At 43.9% G+C, this 23,787-nt stretch overlaps 1 protein-coding gene across 2 annotated transcripts in view; it reads left to right on the top strand.

Moving 5' to 3' along the window:
• Positions 1-15,899, top strand: part of RyR (Ryanodine receptor) — a 313,565-nt gene extending 297,666 nt beyond the window's left edge. For both annotated transcript variants that reach the window (XM_075673606.1, XM_075673605.1), the window contains exons 121-128: positions 471-617; positions 1,805-1,936; positions 3,541-3,589; positions 4,339-4,446; positions 5,128-5,192; positions 6,175-6,275; positions 6,954-7,005; positions 13,555-15,899. In XM_075673606.1, coding sequence (XP_075529721.1) covers positions 471-617; positions 1,805-1,936; positions 3,541-3,589; positions 4,339-4,446; positions 5,128-5,192; positions 6,175-6,275; positions 6,954-7,005; positions 13,555-13,659 — 759 coding nt within the window. In that variant the 3' untranslated portion in view covers positions 13,660-15,899. The remainder of the gene's footprint in view (positions 1-470; positions 618-1,804; positions 1,937-3,540; positions 3,590-4,338; positions 4,447-5,127; positions 5,193-6,174; positions 6,276-6,953; positions 7,006-13,554) is intronic.
• The last annotated feature ends 7,888 nt before the right edge of the window (positions 15,900-23,787 follow it).

Here is a 23,787-nt window from a genome sequence, read left to right as displayed (position 1 = left end):
CAGTTGTCACACCATCATGCCATCTACTAAAAATGTTGGCAATAGCAATGTGTGCTGCCGTCATCAAACACTGTTATTGATGGGCCTGTGAGATAGGCAGCAATAGTGATGTCTGTCGCCTCAGAATTTCGTGCACTGATTTCCATCTTGCAACTCGCCTTCCTCCCTTCCTATCTTGTTAAGTCCCTTTTGCCCCATGCAGGACAGAAAAGTGAGCTTTTCTTTTGGTTACCCCCTCCACCTTTCTTTTGCTTTTCTTTCTCTCACACTCTGGGTGTTTTCTTTACGAGTAGACCTAACTGTACCTCGAAAAACTGAGTGCTCTTGAGAAAGTACATGATAGCCATATGTGGCAGAATTTGTTACGGGCAGCCCTTTCAACACCTGGAAATGCTGTTGGAATTCTGCACATTTCTTTCCCAGATTGCAGCCCCACTTATGGCATGTGGCCGCTTTCCCTTTATGCGCAGTCATTCCTGTACAACCTGTGGTACTTCACATTCTCGGTGATGGGCAACCTGAACTACTTCTTCTTTGCGGCCCACCTGCTGGACGTGGCTGTCGGCTTCAAGACACTGCGCACCATCTTGCAGTCGGTCACACACAATGGCAAACAGGTGTGCGGTGTGATTACTATATCTTTGCCTGCATGGCCTGCACCGAAAATGCTCAAGAAATATAAGTACAAGGTTTCAATTTATTACTAAGCAACAAACTCATGAGGGATTGGAATACCGAAGAACCAGCTTTCTGAACATAATCAATCATAAACACCTACCAAGAAAGCAAGGTAAATCTTGAAATGAAGAGAAAAATGAAAAAAAAGAGAGCATAATAAGAGAAAACAAAATAACGAAGTCAGAAAAATGGGATTGACAAGACTATAAATTCACAATATGTAAGTGCTTCAGCATTTTATGCAAAAAATTATAATAAAAACAAAACCAGCATCCACTGCATAAAAGTTTATTTGCTAGGCACAAATGTGCCTAGGGAACATTGCCATGTGACTTCGCAGCAATGTGCTCCAGCTTGCCATGAAGCCACGCCTGAATTTGCGGCTTCACTGCAATTAGATACATGTTACGTTGAACTGCATTGTTGTTTAAAGGAAAAGCAGCTGTTTAAATGACACCTAAAAACTAGTCGAAAAAGTTTCTGTAGATATGCTTTCAAGAGACATTTGTGTCAGGTTTCCTTTGTAAATACTTTTATGGGAGATTGTGGTATAAAAGTTATAAACAGCAATAAGGTTCCTGAGAAAGGTTGGCCCACGTCTCCATAGGAGGACCTGTGGCTTTTGCGTCGGTTAGGTATCTGCATTTTTTTCTTTCTTTTTCTAATGTTTGTGATTGGGGGTGTGGGTTCAGGCAGGGACATGTTTTACTACAGTTATTTGAATGTTGGCCAACACCTTTTTTTGAAAACATAAGTTACATGACTCCTAGGCTGGCTTAGATTTCATGATTTCATTAATGGTGGTCAGAACTGTAAAATGGTAGGCTGTTAATGTCAACACCAAACAATGGAAGGATAGTACTGTAGTCATTACTATCCACTGTCGGAGATTCATTGTAACAGTACACCATTTTGACTGCAGTATTATCTTGGCAGGCTTACACTTGACGAATGTTATTTTTTTATCACCTTCCGAAATTGAGGTGTTGGCTCACAATTGAAGCTAACGTAGATCCGAGTAAATATGGTACGCATATAACTGCAGTACTATGATGTGACTGCATAGAGACTAATTATTGGGCATTGTGATGAGCTTGGAGGATGACTGGTGCCTATTACACTGCAGCTGGTGCTGACAGTGATGCTGCTGACCATCATAGTGTACATCTACACGGTGATAGCGTTCAGCTTCTTCCGCAAGTTCTACGTCCAGGAAGAGGACGACCAGGTTGACCACAAGTGTCACAGCATGCTCACGGTGGGTGCCAACTCTTTTGTGGCTTTTGTGTTCATGCAATCTGGTGCCATCGCATCACGTGCGCTACGATTTTGTGCTTATTAGGATACCCAGAAGTAGCCAGAATGATATGCATGACAATCTGTCGTTCTTTGAAGGCAGTGGTACTAAATACAGTGCTAGCATAGACCCTTTGGCGCCAATGTTACAGGTGTTGTAACATTGCGTGTGATCGGTCATTTATTGCACTGCGTTTATTACTGTAGGCACTTGAGCCTCATTCACATATCTTCTTATGGCCCCGCCCCCCCCCCTCCCTCGTGCAAGTGTATAAAAAATGTGTTTCTCTGTTATTATTTAACTTAACCTGAGGCAGATGTGTGCATAGACATGGCTGTAAGAAGGCTGTTTGGCTGCTGCACCGCACAAATTCCTTTGTGCAGTCAATAAAAGGCAACATTTTTGCCCAGTACAGACCAGGATGTTATTGACTATTAATGAACAAAAATTATGCAAACATAGAGAGAAATTCCGCATAAAATTAACGAATTTTCCTAAGAAGCCATGGATGGGCACTGGAAACGAAATACTTTTTGCGAGCGAGTCAATATTGGGAAATTATTTTATAAAATACTGGACTTTTCAAGTGCACCCATGTGTGCGTGTGTCCACGAAATGCATTTCCTGCCTATTTTTTTATAAATCAGAAGATGGTGCTTGTCAGCATTTCCTTGCAATTTGAAAGCTGAGAGTCATTTTAAATTGGTGCCACTTTAATGTGCTGAGACTTCTCAAACAGATAAATCCAGAAACATAGCAACAAGCGAGGCAGTGAAAGAAAACACATTTTCCTGCATGCATTCTGCTCTTTGCTGTCAATCATCAGAAGTTGCCAACTGGCACATTGACTCAGTGACTATGGCTTTGTGCTGTTGAGCACAAAGTCGGAGGCTCAATTTGTTGCCAAGGCGGTCGTGTTTTCGGTGGATGCAAAATGCAAAAGTACCCATGCATTTAGATTTAGGATCACAATAAAGGACCTCAGATGGTCAAATTAATTTCATACTTTTCTATTAACACATCTTTCATAGCCCCAGTGCTGCTATAAGATGTTAAACTCCACGTATTTATCGATGATTACAAGTTGCCAAACAGTTATTATGTGTATGTAATAATATTTGAAGCAAGAAATGACAAATTCATCTTGGAGCTGTGCTGCTTGGCACATCCATTTGGACTGTGCCATTTAAGAAACATTATAAGTGTTTATGTCGGAGAAAAACATTTCAATTTTGGATATTCCCTTGAATAACTATTAGTGAAGAAAAAAGTGTGTTCTGCAAAAGAAAAAAATCACTTGCCGCTCTGCCTAACTGCTCACTATTATTCCCAAATGACCTGCAGTACTTGTAAAAAACAGGCTGTTACTGTGGGAATTGTCCTTCGAGATGAATTTTCCTGACGTGATGGTTGTGAGCTATCCTCTCTGCACTTCTGCACGCAACTGATTTCTTTTCCGACAAATTTCACATAATTTACCCTGCATTACGACAGTGCGATGCACCATCTGGACAGTGCACGCAAGTTGTTTGTTGGGCCTGACTTCTTGTTCTATCCTTTTTCAGTGCTTCGTGTTCCACCTCTACAAAGGCGTGAGAGCAGGTGGCGGAATCGGTAAGTGTAGCAGCACCTTTGTGTTACGTAATGTGCCGGAGTCGCAGATTGAAAACTAACCACTTTTGTGACGTCTGGCACCAGGTTAGATCTACAAAGTCGACTGATAAAAATCAGTTTTTGTCTCTTGCAGAGCCAAGCTTCATTTATGACTTTTGATCCCTTTGTTCTTTTACCTCTACGCTCATCCAAGCACTGTGCTTGATACCAAACCAAATGTCACTTGATACTTGATGTCACTTGATACCAAACCAAACCAAGTTTATGGCCTTAATGTACAAATTAAGATTGCTCACCAACCTAAGCCTGTAGTGCTACTGTAATCCATCAGCCAGGCAGCAGATGAAGCATGGTTCCAACACTCAAATAAAATAATTCATATTTAACAATATTTTTTAAGACAACCACATGCGGCCCTTGCTGTGAGATATGGGGCCTTATTTCGTCAATTCTCTTTATCTTCCTTTCCCTTCATGTTAAACAACCAGAATTATAATTATAATTAAAGCCTGTGAGTTAAGATGGCCTAAGGCAATAAGATGGTCCCATTTAAGCGCTGTGCGATGGCGACACTGCAAAATAATTAATTTAATGATCAGTCAAATTTAGTGCACTCTCATCACATCGTTCTCTGATAGACATTCACATTCATATGGGTTTCTCTGATGTCATTTGAGGCCTGTGAGGTATTCGTGGTGAGAGGCAATCTGCTCTAAAGGTTTGCGTGCTGATTATTTCCCTCCCTTCAGGTGATGAAATCGAGCCTCCAGACGGTGACGAATACGAGGTGTACCGCATCATCTTCGACATCACTTTCTTCTTCTTTGTCATTGTCATCCTGCTGGCCATCATTCAGGGTGAGCTCATCCCAAATCTGTATCCTGACTCAGTCGCTGATGCCTGGATTTGCATCACCGACCCTCTTCCAACTGTTTCTCATTTAATGCAACCTCAGCCTCTGAAAAACTAAATCAACACTCACTGTGAATGTAAATATAGAGAATGGCAATGTTATCATCAATGGAAGTTTGTGTATATGATGTAATTCTTGGTGAATAGTTTAATATAGCAATCATTGAAGCCTTTTTTCTGCCAAAACCTTTTATATTTCCTTGCATATGATTGTTTCCATCTTTGTGGTAGGGAATGTTAGAAGCTTAAGAGCACTTTATCTACCTGAAGCACAAGAAAGAGCTGCGATTATATATATATATACATATGCATTGTTCAACTGCTCCAAAGATGTATGCATATGCATTTAAAACACTTATTTTTATTTAAACACTGATTGATTCAAGCAATTTTTGCATGCGCCATCAGAGTTGGAAAGAAATGGAGTACAATTAGCAAATTAAATATGTACATACTACCTTAAAATCTTCTTCAGTGCATTTTGGACACGGAATGCTTGTTACACTGTGAGAGACTGCATGTACTTGTTCAGTCAATCTGAGTGTGCTCAAAATTTGCTCTTGCTTAATGAACGCTTGGTCCACTTGCTTGGCGCATTCTCTAATCTACTGCAATCACTCTTCCAGGTCTCATTATTGACGCCTTTGGAGAGCTGAGAGACCAGCTGCAGAGTGTGGTTGACGATATGGAGGTCAGTCGTTCACCTCCCTTGCATCTCTTATCCCATTATGAAGTATTTGTTTTAATATAAAAATATGTTTGTTACTTTCATGTCATGCACATATAATAACACATTTAAGAGTGTATTTAGAGGACTGCAGTGGTAATCAGTCATTAATAACAAAGACAAGAAAATTGTAGTGTATGTGTGCTGGAACATGCATGCGTTTATTATATAAAATGTAGTCAGCATACAAAAAATAAAATAAAGACATATTTGGAAGCTGGTTTCCCGTGTAATTCCACCAAAGCAAGGCAGCTGTAACCAAGAAGACAATGAACCCCTAGTGGGCACCTGTGTGGCAACATATTTCAGCATATAATTTTAATAAACATTGGATGGCTTAATGAGTTATTTTTGGCTTCAAGTAAAACATAGTCCAGTGATGTGTAGTGGTCTGGCTGTGAAAACAGGACAAGCTCACTGTTCAACTTTGGGCATCATGCGCTTTCAGATGGCCTGCATGGACGTAGGTGACAGGTACAATTTAATGACATATGGAGAGGGTCCTTATGTGAGGAAGCGTAATCCTTGCCTACTGTCAATAACAGATTACAAAGCACACTACTTGTATGTTTTTGTCTTGTAAACAAAGGGCAGGTGTGGATAACTGATGCCCTTAGATAATGCTGATGGCTTCATTATCTTCCAAATACTATCTGTGAACTGCAATAGCAAACACATATCCTGTGTAACAATATCTAGCATGTTCCAGCTGCTAGTTTTAAAGCGATGGGTTATTGTAGTGTTGGTTCACTGCTGTTAATGAACGATAAATGCGGAACTGAGGGTCTCAAATTTGCCTTAGTCATAAGTGAGACCTTCTGAAGCCGACAATAAAGCTAGGGAAAGCATATACTTCTTGGGTTACCAAGAGCAAGATATATAATGGCTAAATCTGGTTCAGTGGTGTTTCCCGTTGGTGTGATCTATGTGCCTTTCTCCATTCTAGTCCAACTGCTTCATCTGTGGCATCGGCAAGGATTACTTTGATCGGGTGCCCCATGGCTTCGACACGCACGTTCAAAAAGAGCACAACCTGGCTAACTACATGTGAGCAGCTCTCTTGCTTCGCATCTTCAATCCACTAATTTTTAAATAACCCTTTGGTTGCCATGCATTTCTACCTGCTATTTGCTGGGGTTTTTTTGTCTAAGTGAATCATTAAAATTCCTGTTGAAGTAATGCATTAATACCCTTTATACTCAAATCACACTCATATGCCATATGTTCCACATTTTGCTCAATTTTTCAATTATAATAGTCAAACTAAAATGACTATCATAAATATAGTGTTCAGGTTGACTGTATGTTCCTATGATTTCATTCTGTAAATACAGCTCTGGGGGTATTGCGTACAACATTTTCAGACCCCTTCTTTGTTCTGAACAGTTGCCCATTGTCAAGTATGTGCACAAGAGAGTTAACAAAAACTCCATTCTGAGAATACTTAGTTCCGAAGGCTGTCTTTAAGTGTTATGTATCCAAGTACTCCAAAGCTGTTTAATATAGACGTCTAATAGTGAAAAATGCTAAAGAAATTGGTAATTGTAATGAATGCTTGTGAACTTTCGTTGTTTTAATTGAATTCACTGATGCACTTGAAGTAAAACCTTTTTGTTTGTTTGTTTAGTTTTGTGCAAGTCTTGCTTAAAAGTGATCATGTGTGAATTTTGCTGTTATCTTGCTGCTGAGGAGTTTACCTGAAACTTTATTATTTTTTAAATTTAGGTTCTTCTTGATGCATCTCATCAACAAACCAGACACAGAGTACACAGGCCAGGTAAGTGTTTCTCGATTTATAGGGGTGTGCAATTGGTAATGTTTTAGGCTGAACCGAATACGAATCGCACTGTGCCGGAAATGAATTAAACGCTGAATATATTTCAATAGTTCTTGAAGAATACACAACTTTTTTCAGAATTCATATATAATAATGTTCACATATCCTAGTGTTAGTAATGTTACGAAGTTTCTGTCACTACATTGCACGTTATGAGGCATGGTTTATTAAAACCACAGGTGGAGTACAGTTGCCGACGGATATTTCTGACCAGACAGGAACCGCCAAAAAAATATGAATAATCGGGAACCCGAAATCCAAGATTCGACCCAAAATAAGTGAATTTACTCCACAAGTGGCCAAAATATGTATAGTATATTCTCAAATCCTCACTATCTGAGATGCAGTCTACTTCCGTTAATTCAATCCTGACGTGACCGATGGACCGGGCCGAATTATCTGGTGGGTTGAATAAATAAACGAAACCCCCCCCCCCCCCCCCCCGTAACTTGGCGTTGATTCACTTGGCGGTGTTGCCTTTAAAGCTAGCTTCGCCCTGACTCAGCTGTTACGTGGTGAAGCGTACCAAGCGGGAAAAGGTGTTACTCTTATGGGACATAGTACGTGTACCTTAATTTACAGACGCACATGCGCTGTCTATGGTACCAGTACGAGCACTGAGGCGCCTAAGTTTACTGGCAGACCTCCGAAGCTTTAGATAGATGCCCGCTCTTTTGTTTGCTTTAAACATCCTCTCGGCTTCCCGAGTTTCCTTAGAGCGCAGCTTAAGGCGCCCGTTCGTGCGACGAGCGTCGGCGTAGCCGAGCGAACGAGCGCAGAGAAAGATAAAAGCGAATTCGGTGCGCAGCGGGAGTTGAAAAAAAAAAAAAGCGGCGAGAGCGAAGAGGCGCGAGGAGAAGAGCGGGAAGGAGGGTGACTATGAGGCGGAAAGCGGAGGAGGGTATGGCGCAAGGGGAGGAGGAAAGTGGAGTGCAGGCAGGCAACTAGGGCGTGGGCTTCGCACCCACTGCGCATGCGAGACTTTCGCCTGCGGCGTCGCCGCTGCTACAGAATGTGCTCCACGCTAGCCACGCGTTTCCGTGTTCACGCTTTCCTTCCGAACAACGAGCGACGCAATAGGTGGAAATGCTTCGTCTGCCGCTGCTGCAAAATGAGCTGCCCAAGCAGAAGCTTAGCGCCGCTGCCGAGAGCACCGTGTCATTCTAATTCTTTGCCACAATATATCGCGAATGCAGAACACTTAAACAGCTGCACTCAAAACTCGCATTAAGAAGTATCGTAATCGTCGGTGAAATATATTTTAATCTAATTTTAGCGCCTTCCTTTTCTGCTAGCTTTCACAAAACACAGGTGGTTTTTCTCTGCTTCACGGTGTACGGCGAATGCTCTGCACGTGTACTTAATGCGTACTAGGCCCATTTAACGGTCTTATATACAAGACAATCCTGGCGGGCGAAAAGAGGGCTTGAATCGCCACAGCAACCTTAGAAACAGCTCCGAATGACTTCCTGTATGCTTATTAGGCACCTGCCGGCTCGTACTGTAAGTGGAGATGGCGAATGCGCACCTTGATAATTAAGAAAAGCGAAGAACCATGTTCCGTGACAATGGCTCCTTTCCATGCTTGGTATACTTTGCCGCAGAACAGTACTGTGCTGCGGCGAAGCTGACCAAGGATTTGTCGGGCGAATGGAAATTTTGAGACGGAAATAACGGAAGCTTGGGCCTATAGAAATTTGTGGGCGCCGGCTAGAACCTTCTGTCGGGACCGAATGAACCGAAAAAATTGAATTAATCGGAGTCGAATTAACGGAAGCCTTCTGTAACTTCAAATTCGCCTGACTATAGCGCATTTACAAGCTATGTCATTCTGGGCACAGTGCAGCACGCTATGTTATAATGTGCGGAAACGCAGCCACTCGTCGATGCGTCCAGTGCTAGTCACGCGAAACATTGCGAAAATGAAAGTATCTTTCGCAAGTGATCGTTCGTGAATAGGGCCCAAACTTGTCAACGCGTGTTGCATGCGTGCACATATGCTTGCCGTTGGCGTAGACATTTTGTGGCCACGATTTTCTAGCACTGCCTTTTATGCTGTTCTTTTTCGCACTTCTCGCACTTCGTCAGTGGTCAGAGAGGAGCTCCGCGCGTGTTACCAACGGAATAAGCCGGCCACGAACTGGGTGATAGGAGTGGTGTAGAATCGAACAGGAAGCGTCGCTACAATATCTTAGCCCATATCGCGACCATTGTCACGCTGTCCCTAAGATAGGTAAAAGTACAGACGACTTACGTTAATTCGACCCTGATGGCACCGACGAAATCGATCGAGTTATCCAGCGGGTCGAATTAAACAAGGCACAATAAGAATGACAGAACTCGCTACTGATTCCTCTGGCAGTAGTTGCCCGGTTCTAACCAGACCACGAATCGAATGCGCGTCCGCTCGCTTTCTGTGGGCAAACTAAAATAATGTAGAAATGACATTAAAGCTCCGAAACAAACAACTAACACGCACCTGTTTCTTAGAAAGAGATTTTTTGTTGCATAATGGTGGCCAGCTCTTTAAAAACAGCGTCGCCACACAGTTTTTAAAGTTAGCTTTGCAGCAATGCTTCTGTGTTACGTGGTAAAGCATGCGCGCGTTTCAACGTGGCTTTAACGTGACAGCGTTAAGGGCCCTGTGTGTGTCGCAGAAAATCCGCTGTCGGCGCTAGCGGAGTTGTCCGTGAGCGAAAATTTCTGGGTATGTTTAGGTATATATATGTGTGTGTGTGTGTGTGTTTGTGTGTGTATGTGTACCATACCTTGCTATATGACATGTAGTATATGCGGGTTATGTTGGCTCACATTTCTATTACTAAAGTTACTCATATCTTGTCTTACATTCTTGACAAAGTTATTCCTTGGAAATTTGAGAATGACACTCCACAAACAAACGTCATGAAAGAAAACACCGACAGAGCATGGCTTTTAGGTTAAATCTTCTCAGACCTAAATATTAAACATGCAAAACAATAAAAGAGTGATATAATTTTTTTGGTGTGGCTGTGCAATAACTCCAGGATCAGGCCACGATAGAGGCTGCATTTCTACTAGAAAGCTTGCCTTTGTGTGTAGTGTTTGCCACCAGCGTTTCCCGGGAAAAATTATGGTTACATAAGCTACAGTTGCCGGGAAGCATGAGAACGTGCAGTCAGGCAGCGAGGGATTTTTGAGTGCTATCGTATTCCAGTCTAAAAGGTGAGCTTTAGTGTCCTTCATGTTTTTTGGTTTCTTGTCCGATTGCACCGTGCAAGTAATTTGAAGCCACCGAGTTTTCCTTGAAGAAAGAAGGCATGTGTTAGAATGTGACAAATACTGTAATCAGACATTGTTAGCTACGGTTATTGCTTGAAAACCTTCCTAGAGTGGGCTAAAAATTCTCATTTTCAATGAGCAATGATGCGTGTTCAATGTATTCACTGCCCTCTAAGCTCCACCAAGAGAGACGCTGACACTAAAGGGTCGCTATCGGGATCATCACATGGGTCAGGCACGTTCGTGCTGGCTGGCCAACTTCAAGTTATCCGGGGAAGGTTGATTTTAGGATCAGAATAACGAAAGCTTGGGCTCACAAAAATGCATGTGAGCCGGCTGGGACCTTCAGCCGGGATCAAATTAACTGAAACAAAATATTAAATTAACTGGAGTCGAATTAACAGAAGGCCACTGTTCAGTCAGTGCATGCACTGAATTCTCATCGGCAATGACTAGATCGACTAGGCTTCGCTAGTTTCGGTTTCGCAGAGCACAGGCGACATGAGGGACGACAAGACTAGCGAGGTGTCAAAACGAGGATATCGCTATTTCTCCTTCGCTCGGTGGTCGGGCTAGCACATGATTGTGCAATCCAAGTCTAAATGATCATGTGACATGTTGTGAAGTGTCCCACATTTCGGTAGCCCTTATACACTAGGCCTGTGGGGCTGTAGTGGCGATGACGCGGGGCTGACTATATGATCAAGCATGTCCGAATTATTAGTGTAGGAATAATCGGTTGTTGACTGTATTGTGAACAGCGCAAACAGTTTGCTTGCATATAATGGAGTCTTTCTAGTGTGTGAACGTATGCTGTCCGGCCAGTAAAGTATGGCTCCCTGAGCGACATTAGCCTGCTCCACTACAGGTGTTTTCATGTTTTATGCCTATAGTATGCCCACGGGGTGAAATTTATTGTACTTTTTCTCTACTTATGTTCAATTGCACACAGTTGACGCTTACAAATGTGTGAAAAATATGGAAAAAATATTCAAACTTATGTGTTTGTAGTGATAAATCAATTAGAACACTGAATCTAATAGGACACTAATCAATTTGTTATTCAAAAGTTTAGGATATTTACACCCCTACAGATTTCATGTAAAGTGCTTCTCACTCTTTTATTTGTGCTGCACATCTGCCATACGTAGTGATTGTCTTGCAAGTTTCTTGCAGTGAGTTCGTTTATTCTTTCAAAACTGTCTACATTCAATAAATGCTTCATTTAAGGTTTCAATTTCATTGGAACCTCTGCACAGGTACACCGGTATGACACCATGGATTTGAAAAGTTCTTCTTGTACTGGGGCAGTTTTGCGGCAAGTTATTAAAACTTGCTAGATAAGGCCATTACTTCCTTCGGAATGCAATGTAATCCTTGCTTACCAAGAACAAGGAACTGGACCTGAGTATACGCTGTTAGTTGGTGTGGCGAATTCAAGGCAGTTTTCCTGCCCATCCTCTGTTGTTGCACTTTTTCTGGCTTACAAAACCTCCTCTCACTTTTATAATGGTGATTTTGCTGTTTCAAGAGCATGCCTACTGATACAGGCTATGTTAATATTTGTTAATATTTGCTAGGGTGCCTTAAGGAGCTTCTCACCAGGTCTGGCAATTTTTAGCTGACAAGCGCACAGAATACATTGCGCGATAATGATTGTGTCTACAAAGTATTGCATCGTTACGCACTGCGTAAACATCTGAAATTTCAAATGGAACGCCGTTTTCCCTTCTCATAGCCGCGGCACTCCAAACCAGAGGATAACGTACACGTGCTAGTGTGTTTGCAGTGTGACGTCGCTTGTGGTGACACGTGACTTCGAGAATTACTCAAGGCAACATCTGTTATTTGAGTAATATGTTGCACGAATAGACGAATTAAAGTTAAAAGAAGTAATAAAACGCACAAACCGAATGTCTGCATGTTTTTGTTTTACTTTGCACCGCAGCAAGGGAGACGTACTTCCGTTTCATCTGCTAGTTGCCACATCGTGCAGTCGCAGGCGCAGACACCGAAACTATGCCATTTTCTACAGTGTTCCAGCGTGGGATCATGCTCTGTGATCCGCTTGTATCTGCCTCAGTATTCGTGTAGCACTGACTTGTACCACTAGTCAGGTGTCCTCATGCACAGCGCGCAAAATCGTGCGCTGCACAAAACGAGACAATCACAAGAGCTCACACGTGACGCCGCCAGCGGAAGTTGCTCTGTGCCGCAAAAAAAAAGGGAGGAGAAAAAAAATGAAGGCGGCGCTCGTGACGTATGCGTCACACGATCCTCGAGGTCTGGTATGGAAGAAAGCAGGGAAGGAATTTCGCTTGTGGAAGCTAGAAGGGACGAGTGGAGAGTGTGTCTCTCTAGGCAGTGAAAAAAAATTAAATTACGGGGTTTTACGTGCCAAAACCACTTTATGATTATGAGGCACGCCATAGTGGAGGACTCCGGAAATTTCGACCACCTAGGGTTATTTAACGTGCACCTAAATCTAAGTACATGGGTGTTTTCACATTTCGCCCCCATCGAAATGCGGCTGCCGTGGCCAGGATTCGATCCCGCGAACTCGTGCTCAGAAGCCCAACACCATTGCCACTAAGCAAACATGGCGGGTTCTAGGCAGTGAAGTTCACCTCATGAAATCATGGGTTCGTGGCACTGAAATATTTCTATCTTGGCTATTAATGAGCCGATTTGAAACATTCTTGCGGTAGAACGCTCTCTAGAGGACACATACCTAACCATTTCCAATGTATAACCAACATTTCCTATGGAACTTGGTGACGGGCCCTTTAAACAGAAGATGAATCATTAGTACAGTTTTTTTCATATACTGTATAAATTACAACAATCTCGCACAACTTGTCCTAGGTTACCATGGCGATTTTGCATAAAATTAGGGCTGTTGTAATGTCTGTCATGTTAAATGTGAGCACTTTTGTTTTTGTGCTATGTGGGTAGTGCGATTGCGATGTTAAAATTATATATGCCTTGTTAGGCAATAACTTGGTTGTGCCAGGTAAGGTAGAAGTGAGCTACACTTTAATATTCTCCATTTGGGGTTCATAACATTCACTTCCAGCTCAGTACATGAGCGTTTTTGCTTCTACCCTCATCAAAACTCATCCTTCAGAGCTTATAATTGGACACCCGATCTTGTGCTTTAGCAGCGACTCATGGCCGCTTAGTCACTGCGGTGGGTGTAATTGTGATGTGTCCTTCATCTCTCCACAGGAAACGTTCGTGTGGGAGCTGTATCAGAAACGCTGCTGGGACTTCTTCCCGGTTGGTGACTGCTTCCGGAAACAGTATGAAGACGAGCTAATGGGCGCGGGATAACCAGCGCCTATTTAAACTCATTCATCCCTCACCAATCAGCACATTTAGCCAGAAAGATTTAAAACCAGTTGTTGAAGGCATTACTTCCTGTTATTCATGTCACTGAACCAGGAAGTAGTGCTGCTTTGAAATGTTTAGCAGGCGATGTAACATAGGAAAATAATCTTCAACTTGCAGGCATTAGCAAGTGCAGATAACATGAACTTCTTTCAAAGTTGGCCGTTCAAAATTGTACGATGCACAGCATTTTGCTTGATTTCAAGGGGTGGGTTAAAACAATGTTTTGAGGTGCCAAAATTCACACACCTTGAAAAGTTTCCTAGATTGACCTGTGCCTGCAAATAACAGTGTGCATCTATTGCATTTGAAGATTACTTTCTTTAATTTTTCGCTTTCGGTTGTGCTATTGTTCGGTGGATAATTGCAACTATTTAAAATTTTTTGCTTTAATCAACTCATTTCCAAGAATGAAATGGATCCGGAAATTTCCTCTCTACGTGCCACATTATTTGCAAATTTCGACAGTGATAAATAGCTGTAGTGTTTGTGAGCTATTGACACCCAAATTTGCCATAGACATTTACAACCAAAGATTAAACGGCAAGTGTAACTTTACAGAGGTTAATATCATATACTCAGTGCCTCAGTTTTGTGGCACGGACGCTAACCAGAGATCTCTGTTGAGAAGTAATACTAAAAACGTTGACAGTGCTGGTTGAATCTTTGTGTACTGCATATCTAAACTGTTTGCAGTTCGCATAAGTGAAACCCATTGTGTATGTTACATATGCAAAGGCTGAAAGAACTTCAATGCAAGTCTGCATACGTGCATCATACGAAATATCACATCAGCAACAAACGCCAATCATTGTGCCGATCTAGTCTGTCGGAAATAAGGTTGTGTCTTCCATGTGATCTGACAGCCATGCTGTTCACAAGAAGTGCTAGATTTTGTGCGGAGAGCTCCATCGACCGCGCAGTAGCAATCACAATGCAATAGGGACGGCATGTTGTGTTGTGAGTTCTAGACTCGTCATGCTCGGTAAAGATTGTGTAAAAGTATGTATGGGGACAGCGTCTTTGAGTAGCCTTTCCAGCAGTTGTGCATGTTTCTTTTAGAAATACAAGCTTCACTCACCTGTTTACAAACAGCAGCGCTCTGCTTCTCAACTGCTTTGACCTTTGTTGAACAGTGCCTAGTTGATCAGCGAGTGCATACTTACATGTTCCAGGCTCGGTTGTGTGTTTAGCTGTCTTTGTCATAGAGCCACATATATTTTCATCCGACATGATGATGTAGTTCTATTGATGATGTTTTCTGTGCTGCCTGTGTTACCTCAACGACATTGTAGGAAGCAATGGAAGAAGAGACTGGATGTGTTGACATGGACAAACAATATCATGGTGTTGTATGAAACTAGATACACATAAACCTGACTTTCGCATAGACTTTTGCTTAATATGGGACTAGGCAATACTCGAAAGTCTGCATGACTGTGCTTAACTTATTGCTCTTACTCTGTATAGAAGAGAGTCTAATAAAGGTACGTAGAGCATCCACGGAATGCTCATGTGCATCCCGCAGATATAATATTGATTATACGCTAATGAAGATCTGAGCCATACTAATTTCTCACTTTTTGTTTCTGTATGTTATGCAGTGTCGCAGGCATAATTCTTTTTCCCCCAGCAATATCTGCATGAATTTCTTAAACGAATAGACTTTAACTAAGTATTACCAGATCCATACATGCAAAGGGAAAGCGCAGTGTAAATACAGAGAGGTGCTTTCCCTTTGCTTTATTTTTCTCTTTCACAGAGAGCTTGTTGCTGCAGCTCTTGTATGATGTGACAGAGTGAGAGTCGATGCCTTTCTTATGACTTGCATGCTGAAAGAGATTATGTGAATGGCTTGAACTGCAATTTCGGTGTATGGTTTTCCGTTTTCTTTTTTTAACCTGTGCAAGTATAATATTTGAGTCTAGTGATCTTTCTTAGACAAATTTTGCCTTAGGAAATGCTTGCCTTTGTTTGTTCTCACAGTTGTATGTTCATATCTTCAAGATTACTTGAAGATGGTGTTGACTGCTGCTCTCCTTGCCACACTGTTCTGTTTGTTTCTCCTGTACGTTGTTGCTGTCTGAATATTCTGCTGCCTAAAGGGGCACCGATCTTTGCTTGTTAAACCTTGCCTGGATGCAGGCTGCAGTTTTCAATAAAGAGTAAAACCATAAAAAAATCACGGACATTTTCTTTTGAGAGTGAACAAAGATGTGCTGGTTAGATAGATTATGGGGTTTTACGTGCCAATCCACTTTCTGATTATGAGGCACGCCGTAGTGGAGGACTCCGGAAATTTCGACCACCTGGGGTTCTTTAACCTGCACCTAAATCTAAGTACACGGGTGTTTTCGCATTTCGCCCCCATCGAAATGCGGCCCCGTGGCCGGGATTCGATCCCCCGACCTCATGCTCAGCAGCCTAACACAATAGCCACTGAGCAACCGTGGCGGGATGTGCTGGTTAAAGCCAAGGTGAACGCAAATGTCCTCCGATAAGTGCATTTACATAAGCGCTTCACAATTTGCTTATGCAATTTACAGTATATTGACACTGTATCGCAAGGTGCAGATACTGTTTATTCACTGACATTCCCTCTGACAAGCATTTGAGATTTACTGGATGCCTAACACAAGGAACCTTGCTGCACATGCAAAGACATCTGCCTTTCCGCTGTTGCACATATTGCTTTAGTGCTTGCAGCTGTGTTTGGCTGTGTTCGTTTGGGAAGCAGGCGAAAAGGGGCGGAGCTCATTGCCTTGTCACATGTGCATCAAGCTGCACAACATGCACCAATAATTCTTCTACTTCAATGAAAATGCCTTGATGCTCAGGGTAAAATACCTGGCTCACAAGTGAAAAATAATGAGTTAAACTAGAACTCTGGAATATAAACTTTTTTGAATATGAATAGTAAGTATCGAATATCGAATGGCCAAATGGCAGATGCATATATTTACAAGATATATTTATTTTGGCATAATTGGGTACCACGCTTGTGCCGACAGCGAAAATAGAGCAGACTATCACGAACACTTAGGATCAGTTTTAAATGCAATATATCACTTATTGCCATTAGAAGACCTGCATGGATAGCCTCAGTATTTTAGAGCTTAGTTGCAAACAAGCTGCCCAAAAATGAATGGCTGCTGTACAACTAGGTTTCCAAGAAAGCTAAATAAATGATTGTCGAAAAAAGAAGGTCAGCCATTGTGGAAAAAGAAAAGAAAAAGCTGCTGAAAAACGTGTGCCGTGTGAGGATTTAAAAACGCTCTTGCAAGGGAAACATCACTTGTAGCGTAAGAAATAAAATTACACGATGGCTAGACTGCAAGAAACAATAAAATACAGACTACAGGCAAAAATCGCAGGTTGTCATGTGTGCTTCTGGCATGAAATTGAAAACAAAGCTTGCATTACTCATTTTGTTTCTGCATTGCTTGAAAAACTTATTGCACCTCTGATAGCTTGCAGTACTTTGTTCTCTGCCACAGTAACCTGACTTTAACAGTCAGTTGCAAAATATTTTGTCAATTTCCATGTTCCAAAATGTCGAATAGTTCATTTTCGTATACAAATATTTGGTCAGTAGCATTCAATTAGTATTCGAATATATGCCCACCCTTTGTTTGAAACCCCACCCTGAAAAAAAAAAGGTAAGGTAACGTTCTAAAGCTAAGGTATTCTTATATAGCATCTTTATGACAAATGCAGCCACATGAGGGCTCATTATTGAACCATCTTTTGGTTCCCAAAACGTCGGTCGCAGTTATACATCATCTTTTGGGGGGTCCACAGCAGTGCCGTGAATAAGTCGAAATAAGCTAGCGTGTTCGAAAAATCACCGTCCGAAATATCGACAGAGAATATCGTCCGAAATATCGACAGCCTTAGGATACTAGGTGAAGACATAAATGAATACTTGTGAACGTTTGTTTTAATGCGAAGCTTACTTTTCCAACCCACCATGGTTTCATTTCCCGAGTTGCTCATTCAATATCTCAACGGGTATGTTTATGGAGATATGTATTAGCACTAGCCTTTATAGACCCTTGTCGCCGGGCAGATTGCTCTAGATCGAACGAGATGGCGCTTTTGGCGGCGCGCCGCTAAAACCCCTTAAACTTCGTAAAGTACTGCCACGCTTTGAAGAATGCCGCCTCCTCTTCGCGCGCTCTGGCCTAGGCCGATGCTGCGTCGCTATTGGTCTAATAGCATCACGTGGGCCCTCGCGCCGTGCATCAGCGCCATTTTTGCTCGAGAAGCGCGCGTCTACGGCACGGAGGAAGGAAACCCAGGAGAAGCCCTGACGTCACTTTCTGAAGCTAAAGTGAAGCCGGAAGTTGGCATTGCTCATGGCGTTGCTCCGCCTATCGGGCCAGCTCTCCTCTCTTGTTTACATTTCTCGCGAAACCACGCCGCGCTGCGCGTAACCGGGCTGCTGGGACGCGCGCGCTCCGCAGCAATACTGAACAATCGTTAGCACGTTAGCATGATTCCGCCAAAGAGGGCAATATTTCCCGCGGATATTACTTCGTCCGTTGCCATTGCCGTGGCGCGGTACATTGCGTACAGCGTTGCATGCGCGATCATTTCACGAACTTTTGTTCCTCCTCTCCCACCTGGCCACAGCAACATCCGGTAGAGCATGGTCCAGATAACGCAGCGCAACAAAACACGGAGACCAACGCAAACCTGCCCCCACGGCGCTTTTGCCACGGTACGAAACCTACGGAGTAACACGTGTGAGCGCACAGAACAATAACAAAGCCGCCATTGTGTCCCGAAAGGCGTGGCCGCTACAGCAAAGAATGAAAAAAAAAACAGCAAAAAAAAAACCTTATACGTAATTTCTTCCACACTTTTCTCCTAGTGCGCGGAGGGGGTAGGGCCTCTCCTCAGTTTCCTTCCTCCGTGGTCTACGGAGTGGCGAGGAGCGCATGTTGGCGCCGTTGCTACGCTCGAGCAGTGTAGGCGGCGCCACGGTCGAGGAGGGAGCGTGAAAGAGCGAAAAAACGAGGAGGAGTGAAGGCGGAGGAGCAGAGTGTCACTACTTTACAAAGTTTAAGGAGTTTTACGCGCCGCACGTTGCCTCTGCGAAAGCGCAAGAATGCGAAACCATTAGATAATGGGCTTCTTCGATTTTCCACTTCTGGCGACCCGCAGGATGCCAGAGCCAGCCAGAGCGCCTTCGTTTTTCTCTGGTTGCTCCGTCCACTGCGCCACGCATTTCCGCCGGGCTTTCGTTTTAGTCGGGCTGTGCGGTTCTGGCTGCCCGCGGGCTGCCAGAACCAGCCAGGACGATTTTGGCCTGGCTGCTCTCTCTGCGAGTTCTCTGGCTAGCAGACGACTAAGAAAGGCAATGAGCACGGAGTTTCCTTCCTCCATGGCGATGAGCGCTCGCCGCCATCTTTTGTGGGGACTTGACGGATTGCAACACGGGCGCTTAGTGACTTTACCGCGACCAGCCAGTTGGCTACGGTTATCGTCGGATTTCCTTACTCCTAGCGTTATCCCCTTAGTTTCTAACGCACCTTTCCGCATTGCGAGACGGTACGATACGAGCGGCAGTGAACGATTTGAAGCTTTTGTGTGTTTTTGTGACCCGCGAAGGCTACTTCCCGGCCGTTAACAGCGTGCCGCGCTCTCATGCGTGCATGTTATCTGCATCGTGTTCCGCGCGAGCTGTATACGCCTCATTCACACATATTGCGGCGCATTGTCGGTTTATCTTTCTCTGCTGGTGTTCCTTCCCGCAAATCTTTTTCTGTATTAGCGAAGGCATCACAGCCAGTGTTCGCTGCATCTATTTGGTTGTATGTTTGGGCGGCAGTTCGAAACCAACGCACCCTAAGCAGTCTATAGGAACGAAACAAAAATTTCTGTTGACCGGAACGAAAGTGTAACCGAAACGTTATTTATTATTTCGTTTCGCAGTGAAACCGAGATATTTCTGATCGGTTTTCGGTTCAAGGGAAAAGTCGGGAATCCGAAACAACCGACATCAGACAACGCCAGAATTAGCACGTATCTCAGGCAGGGATAGCGCGTTCTTTATTCAGTGTGTGCGCTGCGTTAATCTAAGCCTGCCACTCGGTGCACTAGCTGGTCGGCATCGTAGCGAAACCCATTCCTTGCTCGCTGAAGAGCTTATCGTTTCGTTTCCTACGGGTACAACACTTTATTTGCTGCCGAAGTTTTATTATTCGTTTAAATTCGTTTTATCCGAACAGCGGTCTCGCATTTCGGCGAGTACGCTCGATGACGCGCTGCTTCTGAGATCATGCTCAGTGCCTTGAGTGAACGCACTGAGCATGATTTCAGACTTTATAATTCACTAATTATTGAGAAACATAAATACTGTGTGTTTATCTTTACTCTGCTTCGAAAATTTTTGCATGCGAACCAAAACCGTTATGAGCCACTACGGAACTTCCTTTTGTTCGTTCCGGAGCTGAACGGGCACGGAACTTAACATTTTCAGTGGGACAAAACTGCAACCAGAACGAAAAACATTTAAATTAAGAATAATTGAATATTAAGAATGAGTCATAGGCACACGTACATTAGCTTATCGCTACAGTCGAAACCCGTGATAACGAAATCCCGCAACGAAATTCTCGCGACAACGAAACATTTTCGTGTCCCCGGTGAACGCCTATTGGATTCAATGCATTTCGTACCTGTCGGCAACGAAATGTCGCTGAACTGCAATCCCGCACCAACAAAATTAGCCGGAACGTAACTCCGCATATTGCCTACTCTCGTAAGGCTAGCTGGCTCCAAAATGTGCTCAAATGCGATTGTTTTGCGCTAACACTGCGTGAAATGACACCACATTACACATTTGTGGGCGCCGCCATTTTTGTTCTTAAAAAAGAATTAACCAAGCGCCGGAAGCGATCAGTGGGCTGGAAACACGTCATGGCCGCCATCTTGTTTGTTGGTCGCCCGTTTGAAACGGCATGCATGTTGCTACCAGCATGTGACGACGATTTTTGCACGCCTACTAGGCGATATTTTAGATCGTTGTTCGAAACGCGCGTTCAGTTTGCGTTCCCCGCGGCTGACAACTCGGCGAGGCCTAGGCCAATCGCTTGGGGCTAAACTGAACGCGAACTCAACGCGCGTTTCGAACAACAATCGCCGATTGCGGCAGTGCACTGCGTAATGTGCGCCTCGGTGAGAAAAATGCAGCAAAAACAAGGAAATCCACCTCCCACCGACATGGAATTGTTTATGGCACTTGAGATGGCGGTCGCAACATGTGGAGTGTCACGCATCGGCCCATGATTGAGCGATCGTCCGGGAATACGCATCCCTTGCTTCAAGAACGCTGGATTTGGTGCCACCCGACATGCATCGCGTGCGGATTCGACGTCGGACGTAGATTTGCGCGAAAGGGCCGTTATTTCGATCGTTTGCCTTCGGGTACACGAGATACGATCCCTTCTGCGCCCGGCACCGAACGCGTCGGCGCCTACGAGCAACAGCGTGCGCTGGAGAAACGCTGCTGCATGCGCTGTTGCTCTGCGTCCGTTGCCGAGTTACGAAAAATCTCGCAAAAGGGATCGCATCTCCCAAAGCAATTGACCGAGATTACTGCGCCATGACAGTACTGCCATTGTCGACGCCTGCGGTGCACTTTGTACTGTCGGCAATGCGGTTCTATATCCTCCAGCAAAGCTTCCCAAAGTAGGCTAACGGAATCATGACAGTAAAGTGTTGTTCTGCGATGCATTGCCTATCTGTGTTGTCTCTTTTCGCAACAACGAAATTCTCGCGAATTTTTCGCGTTCCCCGCCGATTTCGTTATTGCGAGGTTCAACTGTGTAATGATCGCGACAAATATTGTTTTTCGTGTGAAACATTTCACTGGTCACAGGCGGCACGCATTTTCATGCGTCAGCCGCATCCCCAGCTCGCTATAGGGTCAGACGAGAAGCACCATCAGCCGAAGCAAACTTTCTGAAATCGAAGCCCGAGCAGCTAGGCACGAAATTTTATGCGTATAAGGGGTACCCGATATCCTGCTTTTTCATGTCTTGCATGTCAAGTGATGGCACATCAATGATACCGCGGTGGGCGACGTGATCGCTCCAAGCAGGCGTCGTCGAGCGATCGATTTCGGAGATACAATCACTTACGCGCGATTTCGCGTCTAGGCATCGGACGCGTCGGAGGCTGTCTGCTGCGCTGTGCAAAGTGAAGTTGGCCCAGTGCGCGTCTTTTTTTTTTTATTTATGTACACACTACAGACCATGGTTAGATCCAGGCAGGAAGGGCACAGTTTTACAAAGACAAGGTTGTAGTAACATGGAAAGATTGCAAAAACATAGGTTGCATAAAAATAGGTTCGATTCAATGAGGTATTCTAAATACGGCTAATGAATTCGGGTCATTTATGGTGCGTGGAAAAAAAGGAAAATTTGTACATGTTGGTCCGTGCAAAAAAGCGGTGATAATAAACCTTTGTGATAGAATCGTGCATTTCTTGCTGGCATTGGGGAAAGGTACGGTGAAGGGTCCAGTCTGAGTTTATTGTTGCGAAGTATTGAAAGAAAATCTAAACGACAATCTCGCCTTCTAAACTGAAGTTGATCAATGCCGTGGGCGCGCATCAATTCTTACGGAGAGTCAGTAGGCAGTAAATTTTGAATATATAAATCAGACTGCTTATCTTTGTATATTTCCGTGCTTCTTTATATTAGATTTGATATACGGGTCCCAAATTATGCAAGCGTATTCGAGCTTCGGCGTAATTAGAGTATTATAACATTATCATAACGTTATCGGGGGCGTCACGAAGCTTATGCCTGAGATGACGCAGCTTACGGAACGCAAGCGAACAGATGTTGTGTATGTCAGTGTTCCAAGTGAGGTTATTAGTAACTGTTGCACCCAAGTATGTTACGGATGTTACTCGTAATAGTAAGGGTGATGAGCCGAGTTTAGACGCATACTCTAGTGGGTTTTCTTGTTAGTTACTCGAAGAAAAGCACTATTCTCTGTATTCAAAGTCATGTCCCACTGCTTGCACCATAGTCCAATATTATTATTAATAATAATGTTTATTTTCATCACCGCACTATTGAAGGAAGCTGTAGGTAAAAGCTGCTGTCAGTAAAGGCAGCATGACAAAGGCTCACATTACCTTTGTACAAAGCAGTCAGCAGCGGCAATTGCAATAACATGCAACATGCAGCAATTAGTAAGGCTATTTTGGAAGTCACATTAATAATTTAACGGAATAAAACACAAACATATGTGTACAATCGGATTTGTGCACCTGGGAAAACTTTCGCAATATTGTGGTTTATATATACTAGAAACAGGCAGTGGCCCCAGTACGCTCCCTTGTGCACTTCTGATGACACTGGAAGACAACCCCACCGGCGCAGAGCAAGGGCAACGTGTTGTTTGTGGTTAGTTAACTAATCTTGTACCCAGGAATTGAAAATGGTCGGAAGGCCAGTGGATTTTAGTTTTAAAGCGAAAGCTTTACTGGCCGCGAACTTGCGATTTCGCCGTGGCGGTGCTCCAAGGAGGCACATGACGTCACAACGCGCGCCTCACCGCGTATATTTCTCTCTCTCTCGCTCCCTAGTCACTACTGCGCATGCGCCACTAGTAGCACCGAACGACAAGGTGTACCGCGGCGCAGCCGCGGTACACCTGTCGTCATACCAAACGGCGGCTGCGCCGCCGTTTGGTATCACGTCACAGCGCGTTCCTCGTCGTTGCGATTGCCTCTGCTCGCTTCACCAGCTACGTCGCATGTCTGATAACATGTCGGAGGATTGAAAAGGAGAGCTCGCGTGCGCTGCAGCCACAGTTGAGGTGGCAGTATGAATGGCGACAATTCTGATAAGCAGGAGGAGGCCTGGAATCGACATCGGAACGAGATGAAGAGGTAACGAATCGCCCAGGAAACAGACGAACAGCGCGCCGAAGGACTGGCTAAACGCCGCGACATAGCTAGACAACCAGACTAACCTAAGCTTGCAATCAAGATTAACCAAGGCTAACCGTGCTATGCCTTAGCATTCGCTACGTATACCCTGGCAT

This window comes from Dermacentor variabilis, chromosome 11, assembly GCF_050947875.1.
Source record: "Dermacentor variabilis isolate Ectoservices chromosome 11, ASM5094787v1, whole genome shotgun sequence".
NCBI classification, from domain to species: Eukaryota; Metazoa; Arthropoda; class Arachnida; order Ixodida; family Ixodidae; genus Dermacentor; species Dermacentor variabilis.
Note: the sequence above shows the minus strand (reverse complement) of the source record. Positions and strands in the feature narration are given on the sequence as shown.